This window comes from Clarias gariepinus, chromosome 16, assembly GCF_024256425.1.
Source record: "Clarias gariepinus isolate MV-2021 ecotype Netherlands chromosome 16, CGAR_prim_01v2, whole genome shotgun sequence".
NCBI classification, from domain to species: domain Eukaryota; kingdom Metazoa; phylum Chordata; class Actinopteri; order Siluriformes; family Clariidae; genus Clarias; species Clarias gariepinus.
The window spans coordinates 305,722-322,500 of NC_071115.1; the positions used below are offsets into that span (position 1 = coordinate 305,722).

General features: G+C 41.8%; 1 protein-coding gene across 2 annotated transcripts in view; it reads right to left on the reverse strand.

The window, feature by feature from the left end:
- Positions 1 to 368: 368 nt before the first annotated feature.
- Positions 369 to 16,779, reverse strand: part of brsk1b (BR serine/threonine kinase 1b) — a 31,470-nt gene continuing 15,059 nt past the window's right edge. Inside the window, exons 14-19 of one of the 2 annotated variants that reach the window (XM_053514897.1) lie at positions 15,951 to 16,230; positions 2,103 to 2,151; positions 1,638 to 1,761; positions 1,296 to 1,509; positions 1,066 to 1,155; positions 369 to 966 (exon numbers count right to left, since the gene is read on the reverse strand). In XM_053514897.1, the coding sequence (XP_053370872.1) occupies positions 758 to 966; positions 1,066 to 1,155; positions 1,296 to 1,509; positions 1,638 to 1,761; positions 2,103 to 2,151; positions 15,951 to 16,230 (966 nt within the window). In that variant the 3' untranslated portion in view covers positions 369 to 757. Of the gene's footprint in view, positions 967 to 1,065; positions 1,156 to 1,295; positions 1,510 to 1,637; positions 1,762 to 2,102; positions 2,152 to 15,950; positions 16,555 to 16,779 lie in introns of both variants that reach the window. The other variant, XM_053514896.1, reaches the window with a different exon arrangement.

Consider the following 16,779-nt stretch of genomic DNA (forward strand, 5'->3'; position numbering starts at 1 on the left):
AAATAAATAAATAGCTTGATCAACAAACAAACAAATAAATAAACAAATAGTTTGATCAATCAACTAATAAATAAAAAGTTTAATAAACAAACAAACTAATAAATAAATAATTGAATAAATAAATGCACTCAAATCGTAAAAGAATTAAATACTTTGTTCATCGTTTAGAGATTTTAGTCGTCTGTGTCTGTGGACCGTCTGCTCGTCTCCCCGTCCCGTCTGCCTCTGGAGAGACACCAGCCGATTAGAGCATGTCTGGTCTGACCAGCCGTGACGTCCAGCGTGCTCTCGGGTGTGTCTGGGTTATCTTTAATGATGATGATGATGATGATGATGATGAAGAAGAAGAAGAAAACAGGACCACCCCCCCCCCCCCCCCCCACACACACACACACACACACACCTCCGTCCAGGTGATGAGAGACTAACGAACGCAGCCTTCAGATGCTCAGTGCTGATTATTTAACGTTGTTCAAGTGTGTTTGGAGTTGAGATGCTCTGCACGCTCCTGCCGAGTGACATCATCACGTGTGCGTGTGTGTGTGTGTGTGTGTGTGTGTGTGATTCATGGTGTCGGTGAGTTACATCAGCATTTTCCTGGTCTATACGCTCCGAGTTTTCTCCCAGCTGCACTGGAGCTACAGGTTTTACTGGTGAGTCTGGGTGAGAGACTGGGGGATTGTGGGATTTTCCGGGTGGGGGGGGGGAGGGGGTGTAGTGGGCTGAGAGTCCAAAGCACCACGTCTATAGAGTTCTCTCAAGGCTGAGACTGCGTTCCGTTGGACGACAGGAGGCGGGTCTTGTCCTTGCCCGACCCTTTGCGCTGGATGACGCTGCCGCTGCCGCCTGTACTCGCCCCGTCTGCACGCTCCGCCCTCTCGGTGCGGTCTCCGCCCCCTTCAGAGCGGCGTGAGTTCTGGCGAGTGGGAGTGGGAGGGGGGTGTGAGGAGACCCCATTCTTCTCATCTGTTAAAGACAAGCGGTCAGGACCGTCTGAGACACGTCTAGACACTTAATCTCACAGTAGTGAACTGTAGTGGGCGTGGCCAGACGGCGTGCTCTCACCTGCGAGCGCCTGCACCGAGGGCTGGTCATGAGTGCTGAGAAGCTGAGCCTGGATCGTCTCCACCACTCTCTTAAACCTGCGACTGGGACCTGAACAACACACACACACACACACACACACACATACACACACACACACCATGATCAGGACTGAGAGTCTGAGAGTGCACACACACACACACACACACACACACACACACACACGGCTAACCCTGATGTCAGCACTGCACCTGAGATGAGGCTAAAGGTGACGCTGTAGATTCCACTCTCCCTCTTCCCCTCCCGCTCTCTGTCTCTCTCTCTGTCTCTCTCTCTCTCCACCTCGGAGAAGGCGATGTCCACCTGGAACTTTATGGGTTTCTGGAAGACGGAGGAACCCCCGGCGGTTTTATACTCCGCACGGAAACTGGTCTGGGAGATGACGCTGTGGCTGAGAGACGGGATCTGAGGAAGGAGGGATGAGATCACAACAAACACAGGAAGAGGAATGTGAACGGTGGAGAGAAGAGAAGGAAAGGTGAAGAGAAATGATAGAGAGAATGAGGAAGAGGACGTGGAGGCGGAGCACTGACTGAGAGGAAGGCGTGGACGATGTCAGCCTTGATGGAGCTCAGGGGTTTGTTTCGGATCACCACAAAAATCTGCTCCTCTTTCTCCAGACTGATGAAGTTCCCAAACCAGGACTTTTTAGCCAACCTGTAAAGCGCGCACACACACACACACACACACACACACACACACACACACACACACACACACACACACACAACAGAGTTATGACACACACACACACACAACAGAGTTATCACACACACACACACACACACACACACACACACAACAGAGTTATCACACACACACACACACACACACACACACAACAGAGTTATCACACACACACACACACACACACACACACACACACACACAACAGAGTTATCACACACACACACAACAGAGTTATGACACACACACACACACACACACACACACACACACAACAGAGTTATCCCACACACACACGTCTGATTACTCACTCTGGGCTGGACTCCGGCGTGAGGCTCGACATGTCCTCTGATGTGGGAACTACAGAAACAAAAAGAGATCAGACGTTCCTGCCGTGCTCCCTCAAACACACACACACTTACAATCTGTACACACTACTGACATCATCATAAACTCACTTACACACACAAGCTGTAAACTATAAACAGTGGAATTGTTTATACAGGTTTCGTGCGTAACCACCCAATCATTCAGATTTTATGAAACCCGTTAAGTCCTTGGGCGAGCCTGTGAGACTCAGGGAGGTCAGGGATGAACCCGAGGTCCTGGACAGGTCAAATCAAATCAAATCCAAATTTTATTTGTCACATACACAGTCATACACAGTACGAAATGTAGTGAAATGCTTATACGACCGCCGGTGACCTTAAAAGAGAATTAAAGTTTACAAATAAGAAATAAATATGAATAAAAGAAATACGAAAGAAAAATTAAATTGAACTAGGAAAAATAGAAATAAAAATAAAAATAGAAATATGATGTACATAAAAATAGAAATATACTGTACAAATTGAAATATACTGTGCTGTGTGTGCAAATATGCATAGAACAAAGTGTCTTTGTGCAGAGGTTATTAAAGTGTCTTTGTGCACTGGTCCAGGATGTAAACGTAAACATGTAGTGTAGTTGTGAAGGTAGGTGTGCAAAGTTATTAAAGTGTCTTTGTGCAATGGTCCAGGTGGTGGTGGTGGTGGTGGTACCTGGGGTTAACATCTGGATGTAGTACTTTGTATATGGTGACAACATGAAAAATGTATCCTAACTAAACCAGACCTTATAGAATTACAGTGGGGCAAAAAAGGATTTATTCAGCCACCAATTGTTCAAGTTCTCACACTTAAAAAGATGAGAGAGGACAGTTATCTTCAACACAGGTATACTGTACCTCAACTATGAGAGACACAATAAGAAAAGAAAATCCAGAAAATCACATTGTAGGATTTTTAATGAATTAATTATTAAATGTCTCAGTAAAATAAGTATTTGTTCAGCTACAAACGGTGAGTGTGGAAAGGAGGTGAAGAGGCGGGTACAGGCAGGTTGGAATGGGTGGAGAAAAGTGTCAGGTGTGTTGTGCGATAAAGGAGTATCAGCGAGAATGAAAGGAAAGGTGTACAGGACAGTGGTGAGACCAGCGATGCTCTACGGCTTAGAGACAGTGGCGCTGAAGAAAAGACAGGAGGCAGAGTTGGAGGTAGCAGAGCTGAAGATGTTAAGGTTCTCTTTGGGAGTGACAAGGATGGATAGGATTAAGAATGAGTTCATGGACTTCCGGTTATGGCGGCAAGGTGAGCAGACGCGTTTTCCTCGTGCTTAATTGCTTTTCAATAAATCCTGCATAATATTCCAGAGAGAGGTCATATAAAGAGACAAAATTGTAAGCACAAGAGTAAAATACTTCAAACATGCCAAAAAAAGTGGCTAAGGAGAAGAAAACGATGGAGAGCCTGGAGGATGTAGGTCAGGACCTAGCAGAAGGGGAGCCATGTTCAGCGAAGCATGCACACGCTGGCGTGTCCACGGACGCTGAACAAGTCATAAACATGGAAAATCCATCAACAAAGGACCTCATGCTTGCCATAACCTCATTCAAACAAGACTTTAACACAAAAATTGACGGTGTACTGACGGAAATAAAGACTGTCCAAAAGGACGTGAAAGACTGTAGTGGGCGTATCATGGAGGCCGAAAGGCGAATATCTACGGCAGAAGACGGGATTCAAAACCTGAAACTAACTATCGAAAAACTCAAAAACAATACAGAAAACCTCAATAACAAAGTCGAAGACTTAGAAGGGAGGAGTAGACGCAATAACCTGCGTGTACTGGGCATACCCGAGAAAGTAGAGGGCAATGATACCTGCTCCTTTATGGAAAAATGGATAGCGGATACTCTGAAGATAACGCCACCGGTTTTGGAGAGAGCGCACCGGATAACAGCGAGCCAAAGTTCCACTACGTACCCGAGAACTATCATCATTAAGTGCTTAAACTACAAGGACAGAGAAAATATCTTGAAAGCTGCGCGGATACAGAAAGAGGTGATGTACCAAAACAACAAAATAAGATTTCTTCCTGACCTGCCAACGGAGGTGTATAAGCGACAAAGGAGTTTTGACGGAGTGAGGAAGCGGTTACGGGAACTCGGTCTGGATAAGCACCGGGTAATATACCCCGCGCGGCTCCTGTTGACCAACGATGACCGTACTGTCGTCTTCAATACACCAACGGACGTGAATAAGAACATCAAGAAACTGGAGCCAGTGACTGAGGATGACTAAATTAAGGGTGACTTGATGAGAAATTTAATTGAAATTAAAGTCTTGTCAGATGATGCTGCTGGAAACTAAGAGGTATGTAGGGCCTAAATTTGGTGGAAATGTGACATCGTACTACTTACAGACGTGAGTCTCTTAGAACAATAATATAAAGTGTTAAATAAGTATTGTTTAAAGATATATTTTATTTAGTTTTCTCCTTTGTTTTCTTCTTAAAGTGCAATTAGGTGCTTCATATGTGAGGGCTGAAAAGTACGTGCGTGTAGGATAACATATTTTTTATTTTTAGTTGATAAATAAAATATCTTATCTGGATTTTTGTTTTCTTTACATAGACAAGTAATTGAGCTGAGGTTGGGTTTACAGGAGAATAGTTCCTCAGTATAGTGTGGACCTATTCCTGATAATGGAGGGAAGTTATTTAGGGGTTTGGAAAGGCCTGTATGTTCTAGGGAATCAGGCCTGGGTTCTGGGTGGGTTGCTCTCTTCCTTTTCATTTTGGGTTTTATTTCAAATGGTACCCTTTATAGGTTCTTATTGTTATTCTTGCACTAAGGTAATTTACCTTTATTTACCTTTATTTATGTTAAATATGACACTATAAAAATGACCGACGTTTTGGTTGAATGTGTATCTTGGAATTGTAGGGGCCTACGTAAACTAACTAAAATTAAACAAGTAATGGGTAGAATAAAACAGATAAGAGCCAAAATTGTGTTCCTGCAGGAAACACACATGTTAGATCATGAGATAATCAAAATTAAGCGTAGATGGCCGGGTCAGGTATTGTCTTCAGCTTACTGTTCGAATTCCAGAGGAGTTATAACTATGATACATAAGTCTATCCCTTTGCGCATTGATAAAATAACTAAAGACCCCAAAGGTAGATTTTTGATTGTACAGGGAAACATTCTATCATCTCGGATTAATCTGATTAATGTATATGGACCTAATGATGATAACGCAGATTTTTATAATGATTTATTTTTGAGAATCTCCACAATGCCTGGAAAACACATTATGGCAGGTGATTTCAATTGTGTTTTGCAACCTAATAAGGACCGGTCATCTGGTAAGGATCATTCCCATGTACGGTCTAGAAAAGCTTTACATTATTTTATAAAGGAACTTAACTTGGTGGATATTTGGAGGGCTCAAAACCCAATAAAAAAGGAATATTCATGTTGGTCGAGTACTTCTAAAGGATATTCAAGAATAGATTACTTTTTGATTTCAGCTGAACTAATTTCATGTATCAGAAATTGTCAATATAGTAGTATTCTTATTTCAGACCATGCTCTTGTATCTTTGACATACGTTGAACCAAAGTTTTCTTATAATCGTACTAAATGGAGATTTCAAATACACTGGATGCAAGATAAAAGATTTCTTGAATTCTTAGGGGATCAAATTGATTACTATTTTGAACATAACACCACCCAAACATCAGCTATAATCAGATGGGAAGCCTTTAAGGCTTTTATACGAGGACAAATTATAAGCTATACGAGTAGGAAGACAAAAGAGAAACAAGAGAAATATAAAACACTTGAAACAAAAATTCGCTTACTCGAGGAAAAAAGTTTACAAGCAGGCCAAAATACTGATGATGTTTTAAAAGAATTGCTATTGTTAAGAACCCAATATAATGAAAAAACACATGAAAAAGCAGCAGCTAATTTATTAAGATTAAAGCAGCAATTTTATGATCAGGGAGAAAAACCAGGTAGACTTCTTGCTTGGCGTATAAAACAACAGGAATTAGAGAGAGCAATTACCAGTATTGAAGATGAAAATGGGAATATGACTGTAGACCCGTTGGAAATTAATAAAGCATTTAGAAACTTCTACGAAAAACTATATTGCTCTGAATGTAAGGCCACAACCGATGCTCACTCCGCGTTTCTTGATAATCTCAACATTCCTAAAATATCTGAGGAACTTAAAATTAAATTAGATGGTGAGATTACGACAGTTGAAATTTTGGAGGCTATAAAGACATTAAAAGGTGGTAAAACAGCAGGGCCTGATGGCCTGCCCATCGACCTATATAAATATTTCAGTGATAAAATGGTTAAGCCACTCTATGATATGTATATAGAATGTTATAATAATGTTTGTCTTCCTAAGTCTATGAGAGAGGCTTTGATCATTCTTTTACCAAAACCAGGAAAACCGAATACAAAATGTGGAAATACACCTATTAGTTTATTATTATGCGACCTATTAGTCTGATAAACACAGATACCAAAATAATATGTAAAATCTTGGCAAAAAGGCTAGAGACTGTACTCCCGGGCATTGTGGATGATGATCAGAACGGGTTTATTAAGAATAGACAGGGATTTCACAACGTAAGACGTGTTTTAAATATTTTGCATAGCCAAAAAGAGGCAAAGGATACTGCTCTTCTATCGCTCGACGCGGAGAAGGCTTTTGATAGGATCGAATGGGCTTATCTCTTTGACGTTCTCGTAAAATTCGGATTTGGGAAATCATTTTTACATTGGATCAAATTATTACATTCCAACCCAGCGGCGGAAGTTTTAACCAATGAAATGATTTCTGAGCCTTTTAATATTACAAGAGGTTGCCCTCAAGGCTCACCATTGTCCCCACTTTTATTCATTTTGGCTATAGAACCGCTAGCAATAGCCGTAAGAGCGAACAACCATATACAAGGGATTAAAATAGGTGGCAAGGAACATAAAATAGCTTTATTCGCTGATGATGTAGTGTTATTCCTAAAACAATTAAACACCTCTATTCCAGCAATTTTAGACCTGATCGATCAATTCGGAAATATATCGGGCTATAAAGTGAACACATCAAAGTCATCGTTAATGTTGCTGAATAAAGATAGCTGTCCAAATGCATCACATTTATTTACCTTGAAAATATCATCCAGCTTTACATATCTGGGTATCAAAATTGTTCCCCAATTAGAAAATATAATATCTACAAATTATAATGTTATAATGGAATCAACATTTAAAGATCTGGAGAGATGGTTATCTTTACCAATTTCATTAATAGGAAGGATAAATATACTGAAGATGAATATTTTGCCTAAATTCATGTATTTATTTCAAAATATCCCCTTGGCGCCACCAGATGGAATGTTCTCAAAGATTAATTCATTATTCAGGAAATTTATTTGGAACAAGAAATGCCCTCGAGTTCGTCTCTCTCTTCTATATCTCCCATTTGACACTGGAGGGTTAAGATGTCCCAATCTGTACTGGTACTATTTAGCTGCACAATTAAGAACAATAATGTTTTATTTTTCCTCTGGAAATAAACCATCCTGGGTGGATATGGAGTCATGTGGTTTTGCGTTACCTTTAAACTTGTATATATATTCAGATAAAATTAAACAACTGAAAACAGTCACCAAGCATCCCATAGTGTGTAATATGATTGGAGTATGGTTTGAAGTTAGAGAGTACATGAAAATAGCTGACTCTTTATCCCGGTATAGTCCCATTTGGGGCAACACATTATTCAAACCAGGCACGAAAGACTCAGGATTCCGGTTGTGGGCTGAAAAGGGATTAAGCAAAATTTGTGACCTTTTTGAGGAGGGAACGTTGATGTCGTTTGAGCAGATATCTACCAAATATAATATTCCAAGAAAACATTTCTTTAAATATTTACAGATAAGGAGCTTTGTTCTTTCTAGGCAAAACCAAGCACTAAACTTGCCAGTACTTTCTTCTTTGGAGGAATTAATTACTAAGAAATGCAATAATAAAGGATTAATATCAGTTTTTTACAACTGGCTTGTATCAGGGTCTACTGAATCATCAATATCAAAACTTGAATTATGGAAGACGGGGTTGAACGAGGATATATCTGAGGATGAATGGAGACAAGTTTGTAAAAATTCTCAGAAACAGTTAGGGAGCGTTAGTTTAAAATTACTTCAATATAACTGGTTGATGCAGACTTATATAACTCCTGTCAAACTAAATAGGTTTAATAAAAATATTCCTGATACATGTTTCAAATGCACAGAGGCTCAGGGCTCATTTGTGCATTGTGTTTGGGAATGTAACATTATTAGAGACTTCTGGGTGGAAGTGATTAATATTACAAAGATAATTGTACCCTTGAATATTCCCTTAGAGGCAAAAATGATTTTGTTACACTTATATCCAAAGAACCTTAAACTAAATCTTCAACAGCGCAAATTCATAGACTATGCTATATTACAAGCTAAAAGAACGATAGCTCTTAGTTGGAAAAGGCCTGATCCGCCATCTATTGGAACTTGGATTAATGCCATGGCACAGTGTATGGTCATGGAAAAAGTAACATATTTTATTAAAAACAAAATGGATGTATATGAAGAAATATGGAAGCCGTTTAAGTACTACATTAACAACAATAATTTTGGTCATTTATTACAAGAGGTATAACTATGTATAATTTTTTATTTATTTTTTCTTTTTTGGAAAATGTAACTTTTATGTGTAAAGTACAGTATTAGATATTTAGTTTTTGGATACCTTGCAATATTTGTTTTGCATTTAGAATTGTCTTATGTAAAAGAATTCTGTATATATCTAGTGTGAGAAGAGAGTGATGTTCTTTTGTTGGGGTGGGAAATAATTGTGACGAAATGGAAATGTGTTTCTATGTTACCTGTTTTGTATAAATAAAAACAATAAACACATTGTTAAAAAAAAAAAAAAAGAATGAGTTCATCAGAGGGACAACCCACATTAGATGTTTTGGAGATAAAGTCAGAGAGGCCAGATTGAGGTGGTTTGGACATGTTCAGAGGAGAGATGGTGAATATATCGGTAAAAGGACGCTGAGGTTGGAACTGCCAGGCAGGAGGTCTAGAGGAAGACCAAAGAGGAGTTTTATGGATGCAGTGAGAGAGGACATGAAGTTAGTTGGTGTGAGAGAAGAGGATGCAGAGGATAGGGTTAGATGGAGGCAAATGATTCGCTGTGGCGACCCCTGAAAGGGAACAGCCCAAAGACAAAGAAGAAGAAGTTCAGCTACAAACAAGCAGGATTTCTGTCTCTCACAGACTTGTAACTTCTTCTTTAAGAGGCTCCTCTGTCCTCCACTCGTTACCTGTATTAATGGCATCTGTTATCAGTATAAAAGACACCTGTCCACCACCTCAAACAGTCACACTCCAAACTCCACTACGGCCGAGACCAAAGAGCCGTCAAAGGACACCAAAAACAAAACTGTAGACCTGCACCAGGCTGGGAAGACTGAATCTGCAGTAGGTAAGCAGCTTGGTGTGAAGAACTCAACTGGGGGAGCAATTATTAGAAAATGGAAGACATACAAGACCACTGATAATCTCCCTCAATCTGGGGCTCCACGCAGGATCTCACCATGTGTGGTCAAAAATATCACAAGAACTGTGAGCAAAAATCCCAGAACCACACGGGGGACCTAGTGAAGGACCTGCAGAGAGCTGGGACCAAAGTAACAAAGTTTCAAAGTTTCTTCATCTAAAAACAACAAACGGAATTCAGCTCCAAACAACTACAACTTCGACTCAGGTACGATATCATGTCTAATATTCAGCTCGTTCAGTGTGTGGATTGCAGGATGTTTGGACATTCTTCCTCCGTCATTAGTGGTAATTTTATTTGTGATAGGTGTGTGTTAGTGAGCACTCTGACGGAGAAGATATCAGCGTTAGAGGAGCGCATCCAGACTTTAGAGAGGGTTAGAGAGTGTAAGAGCAGTGTTATTCCTGTAGCGGACAGTCTGGGTGCCGCAGGCAGAGATAACCAGCCCCTGACTCCGGCATTAGAGCCCTCACAGCGGGGCGAGTGGGTGACGACTCGACGTACTCATTCAGCCAAAGCTAACGCTAAGGCTAGCCCACCGGAGCACACCTCTTCTGCGCTTCACGTGTCCAACAGGTTTGCTCTCCTCAGTGATGCACCCGCTGAGAAACCTGAAAGAGCTCTGGTTATAGGAGACTCTATACTGAGACACGTGAAATTAGCTAGACCTTTAGGGGCACCAGCGGCAGTGGTTAGGTGTATCCCGGGAGCCAGAGCACCGGACATAGCAGGTAATCTTAGGGCTCTAGGACAGCATAGGTTCTCTAAGATAGTGGTACATGCTGGAGCTAACGATATACGCCTTCGTCAGTCAGAGGTTAGTAAGAATAACTTTATAGAGGTGTTTAAATTAGCGAAGGCGATGTGCGATGACGTAATATGCTCTGGTACCATCCCAATGAGACGTGGTGACATAACTTACAGCAGGTTATGGTCGCTAAATCGCTGGATGTCCAGGTGGTGCTCCGAAAACAACGTGGGCTTCATAGATAATTAAAAGACCTTTGAGGGCAAAACTGGCCTGTTAGGGCGGGACGGTGTCCATCCCACTCGGGAAGGTGCTGCTCTCATTTCCTGTAGTATAGCTCATAGTCTTAGAAAAGGCCTAGTTAATCGGTGACAATCCAGAGCCCAGGCCAGGGAGCAGACAGACAGGCTAAACCAACCGTCTGCTAGCTGCATAGAGTCGTCACCCAGGGTTCATCATATTGAGACTGTGTCTGTTCCCCGAGCTAAAAACAAATTTAGAAAGACTCAGAAAGTCTGTTTTAGTAATTTAATTAACATAAAGACCACAAACTTGGATCAGACTGAATGCGCAGCTGGCACCTCTGATCTGAAGCTAGGACTGTTAAATATTAGATCTCTCGCATCTAAAGCAGTTATAGTTAATGAAATTATCACAGATCAGGAGTTTGATATACTCTGTTTAACAGAAACCTGGATTAAACAGGACGAGTATGTAGCTCTAAATGAAGCTAGTCCTCCTGGATACAGCTACATACACCAGCCTCAGTTAACTGGTAGAGGAGGAGGCGTCGCAGTTATTCACAATGATAATCTGACTATTGTACAAAAACACGGACACAAATTTAATTCATTTGAAATTCTTTATAGTAACGTAAGTGTATTTAACTATATTAAGTCAGCTCAGTCGATCCCGCTAATTGTCATTTACAGACCTCCAGGGCCGTACTCGGAATTTCTTAGTGAATTTGCAGATTTCCTCTCAAACCTAGTCGTTTCTGTAGACAAAGTGTTAATTACTGGAGATTTTAATATTCATTTCGAGAATCCAGAAGACCCTCTGAGAACTGCATTTATGTCTATATTGGACTTGGTAGGAGTAAATCAGTGTGTAGTAGGACCCACTCATAAAGCAGGTCACACTTTAGATTTAATAACATTATCCGGATTAAGTATAAGAAATTTACTCACAATTCCACTATCTGAAGTTATCTCAGATCACTATCTTGTCTCAATTCAAGTGTGTCACAGTAATAATGTACGCACAGCGCCGCGCTACCGTATGAATAATAAAATTGTAAATATTAGGCATAAAATTGAGGTTTTGAAACCGAACAATGTAATTGATGCAGATGTTAATCTAGCCATGTCAAATCAGAACCTAGGATACTTTACTCCCCTTGAAGAGAATGAACTAATTTCACTCATCTCTTCTGCAAATTCATCAACCTGTATATTAGATCCTGTACCGACACGTTTTCTTAAACAGATGTAGCAATAACAGAACCCCTGTTGAGAATAATTAATTCTTCACTCAGCATTGGTTATGTTCCAAAATCTTTTAAATTAGCAGTTATCAAACCAATAATTAAGAAACCTGACCTCGACCCCTGTCAGCTGTCCAGTTACAGACCAATATCCAACCTCCCCTTTATCTCTAAGATTCTGAAAAAGATAGTAGCGGAGCAGCTATGCTCATATATACATAGAAATGGTATACATGAACTGTATCAGTCAGGATTTAGGCCTCATCATAGTACAGAGACAGCACTCGTTAAAGTAGTAAATGACCTCCTATTGGCCTCTGATCAGGGTTGTGTAACTATGCTTGTATTACTCGATCTCAGTGCAGCTTTTGACACCATTGATTACGCTATTCTTCTTCACAGATTAGAAAATGTAGTAGGAATTAAGGGAACGGCCCTCTCCTGGCTCAGATCCTATTTGACCGATCGGTATCAGTATGTAGACTTAAATGGTAATTATTCTGCATGTTCTCTAGTGGAGTTTGGCGTTCCGCAGGGTTCAGTTTTAGGTCCACTGCTTTTTTCCCTTTACATGCTTCCTCTGGGCAACATAATCCGTAAGCATGGTATTAGTTTTCATTGTTATGCTGACGATACACAGTTATATGTCTCAGCAAAACCTGATGAGAGAAAAAAAAACAGCTTACTAGAGTTGAGCAATGTGTGCAGGACATAAGAGATTGGATGCTAATTAACCTCCTTCTGCTTAATCCAGATAAGACAGAAGTTCTAGTCATAGGACCGCATACAGCTAGGAGTAAAATTTTAGATCACACCGTAACTTTAGATGGCCTTTCTGTTTCATCAAGTGCAACAGTGAAAGACCTTGGTGTGAATATTGATTCCAGCCTTTCATTTGAAGCACATGTAGATAATATTACCAGGATAGCATTCTTTCACCTCAGAAATATTGCCAAGATAAGAAAAGTATTGTAATTTCGCATTGATTTTAAAATACTACTCTTGACATATAAAGCTTTAAACATTTTCGCGCCGCAATACCTGAGCGAACTGCTAGTGTCTTACAAACCGCCACGCCTACTTTGATCAAAGGATGCAGGCTGCTTGTCAGTACCGCGTATTATAAAAACTACAGTAGGGGGCAGAGCTTTTTCTTACAAAGCCCCAAAGTTATGGAATAGTCTTCCAAATAGTATTCGGGACTCAGACACAGTCTCAGTGTTTAAGTCCAGGCTAAAAACCTATTTATTTAGCCAAGCATTTTTATAAATAGATTTGCCTTAGGTAAAGGAGCAGATCTGGGGGACTCATGGACGTAGAGTATTATGGTGAACTGGTATGTTTGGATGCTGTCTTCCTCACTCTCATTGATTGTTTGCTTTACATCTCAGTTCCCCCTCATGTCTGTGTTTCCCTCTGGCTCCTCCCCTTTAGTTATGATGTCATAGTTAGTCCTGGCGGAGTCTCTGCTTGCACTCTACAGTTAATATACATTCACATTTTACATTGTGTGACTGTGACCATACCTAACTGTTATCTTCTTCTCTTTCTCCCCCTTTCTCTTTTCTCTCTCCCCCAGTCTTCCCCTTTCACTCTTTCTCTCTCTCTCTGTCGAGCTACACATGTCGTTCCCGAGCTGCCAGTGATCCAGACTGTCTCTGCCCTCCGGACCTGTCTGACCCATCCTGGTGTCCCGCTTCTGGTTGAAGATCTCGTCACATGGATGCCCCGTGTGTCTCTTTGGGATGCGTCTGGTGTCTGGGGATGAGTCTCTCTACCTAGAAAATGGTTCTGGCCTCGACTGGTGTTGGCAACTGTTTCTCTGGGGACTTGACAGTTCGATAGTTCAGGACTGGAACTTCCTACAAGTCTACCTGGGTCTTCAATAACTACCTGGACTCCATATTAACATCAATTAACATCAGCTATTATAGCTGAACTGCCTCCCACCCTACACACTGTATAAATGCAGATCATTTACTGCTTTCTGTTATCACCCAGATGAGGATGGGTTCCCTGTTGAGTCTGGTTCCTCTCAAGGTTTCTTCCTATTACCATCTCAGGGAGTTTTTCCTTGCCACTGTCGCCCTCGGCTTGCTCACCAGGGACAAACTAACCATTTTGATTCATACAAATTTACATTTCATACAAACTTAAATAATTCTTTTGATTGTGTAAAGCTGCTTTGCGGCAATGAAAATTGCTAAAAGCGCTATACAAATAAAATTGAATTGAAATTAAATTGAATTAAGCCAGTATATGTCCAGGCCCATCTGAAGTTTTCTAGAGAGCATTTGGATGATCCAGAAGAGAATTGGGAGAATGTCATATGGTCAGATGAAACCAAAATAGAACTTTGTGTTTGGAAATGAATGGTATACCTACTGTGAAGCATGGGGGTGGAAACATCATGCTTTGGGGCTGTTTTTCTGCAAGGAACCAGGACGACTGATCCGTGTTAAGGAAAGAATGAATGTGGCCATGTATCGTGAGATGTTAAGTGAAAACCTCCTTCCATCAGCAAGGGCATTGAAGATGAAATGTGGCTGGGTCTTTCAGCATGACAATGATCCCAAACACACCGGGCAATAAAGAAGTGGCTTCGTAAGAAGCATTTCAAGGTCCTGGAGTGACCTAGTTAGTCTCCAAATCTCAACCCCATAAAAAAAACTTTGGAGGGAGTTGAAAGTCTGTGTTGCCCAGCGACAGCCCTAAAACATCACTGCTCTAGAGGAGATCTGCATGGAGGAACGGGCCAAAATACCAGCAACAGTGTGTGAAGACCTTGTGAAGACTTACAGAAAATGTGACCAAAAACATGAAATGACCAAATACCTATTTTCCACCATAATTTGCAAATACAGTGAAACTTTGGATTATGAGTAACGCGGTTTACGAGTGTTCCGCAAGACGAGCAACGATTTTTAATAAATTTGTACTTGAAAAACAAGCATTGTCTTAGTTTACGAGTACCGAGTATCATGTTTCACGCATGCGCTTCTTGTTTTGACACAGAGCGTCACGTCATCACAAGTGATCCAACAGTTTTTCTCTCTCTTGCAGCGGAATTGTAGGTAATCGTCTCTCCTGCTGGGTGAATACACACACACACACACACACACACACACACACGCTGTGTGTGTTTGTGTCTGTGTAAGGCAGAGAGTTTGTGTGTTTGTTTGGCAACCTGAGAGAAGGGGGCTATAAACGCGAGCGAGCCCCCCCTTCAGGCCCCCTTCTCTCAGGTTGCCAAACAAACACACAAACTCCTCTCTGTCGCGATTGTTTTCAAAGGTGAGGAGCTGTTTAATTTGTTTTTGTTGTTGTTGTTGTTTTACTTTACAGCAGTGATTCTGTTAGTATGCGCTCACATGAGTGTGACTAGGAATGTTCCTTGCTAATTTTTAAACGGTTTTAAAAACGGTCTATCCGTTAATGTGTGTGTGTGTTTGTGTGTGTGCGCACATTTTACACACACACACCCTGCGTGCACAAACGAAAACACTTATCTGACGGGATTTATTTTTACATTTTTTTTAAGGTAAAGTACAGGTTAATTTGTTTTATTTTTACTTTATATTTTGTATTAATTATATTTACGTATTTATTTTTTGGGGCTGTAGAATGAATAATTTAAGTTTCCATTATTTCCTATAGGAAAATTCAATTTGGTTTACGAGTGTTTTGGAATACGAGCCCGCTTCCGGAACGAATTATGCTCGTAATCCGAGGTTCCACTGTAAATTATTTGAAAATTCTACAATGTGATTTTCTGGATTTTTTCCTTATTGTGTCTCTCATGATGAAGATTACTCTCTCATCTTTTTGACCCCACTGTAACCATGACTTATAATCAAAAGAGAACAGTTCTCGTGTGTGTGTGTGTATGTGTGTATGAGTGAGTGTGTGTGTGTGTGTATATGAGTAAGTGAGTGTGTGTGTGTGTGTAACCCCTCGTCCCACAGCATGGCCTGTCTTACCCTGCAGCTTGCGGCGATGGAAGCGCGGTGAACCCAGCAGGTTATTTTTGAACGAGTTGAGACGACTCCTCCAGTGGGCGGAGCTGCTAGCAGCCATTCCTCCACCTGCGCCAGGGCTGGAGGGGGGTGTGAGAGACAGGGAGCCGCCCCCTGCGCTGCTGCCGGCCCCGCCCCCTTCAGCCCGCGAGGAGGAGGAAGAGGAAGAGGAGGACGGTGGAGTGGGAGGGGGGTGCTGGGGGGTTCCAAGGGGGGTGGGAAGCGGGGAATCCTGGGGCGTGACCTGCGACACATGGGCAGAGTTAGGATAGATTGACTTAGTGACGGACTTCAGGACGGAGGGAGCGGGGAAGAAGAAGAAACGAGGCATGGGGGAGAGGAGTGGAGACGGGGAAGGGGAGGGGGAGGGCGGCGTCTGCAGGGGGAGGGACTTCATAGACTGCAGATGCGGCCGCTCGGTCGCCGCCTTGGATGGGAGCGTCTGGGTCTTTTGGTCGGACACGCGCTGGGCCGCCCGAGGGGCGGGGCCGCTTCCCGCTTTGGGATCTTTGGCTTGGGGGGCGGAGGCGGAGGCGACCTCGGACGGGCTGAAGGTGAAAACCGGACTCTGACGAGGCGGGAGAGAGAGGGGACAGAGGGATGGAGGAGGACAGAAGAATGGAGAGGTGAAGAGAACAGCAATGAGGATGAGAGTTAATGAGAGCTATGGCTCGTGATTAGCAAAGAACAGAGTAACAGTGGGCGGGGACACAAGTCACATGACACACAACACACGTGGAATGTTTCACACACACACACGACATGTTAATCTGTGTTATGGTGTTAGCTGAGA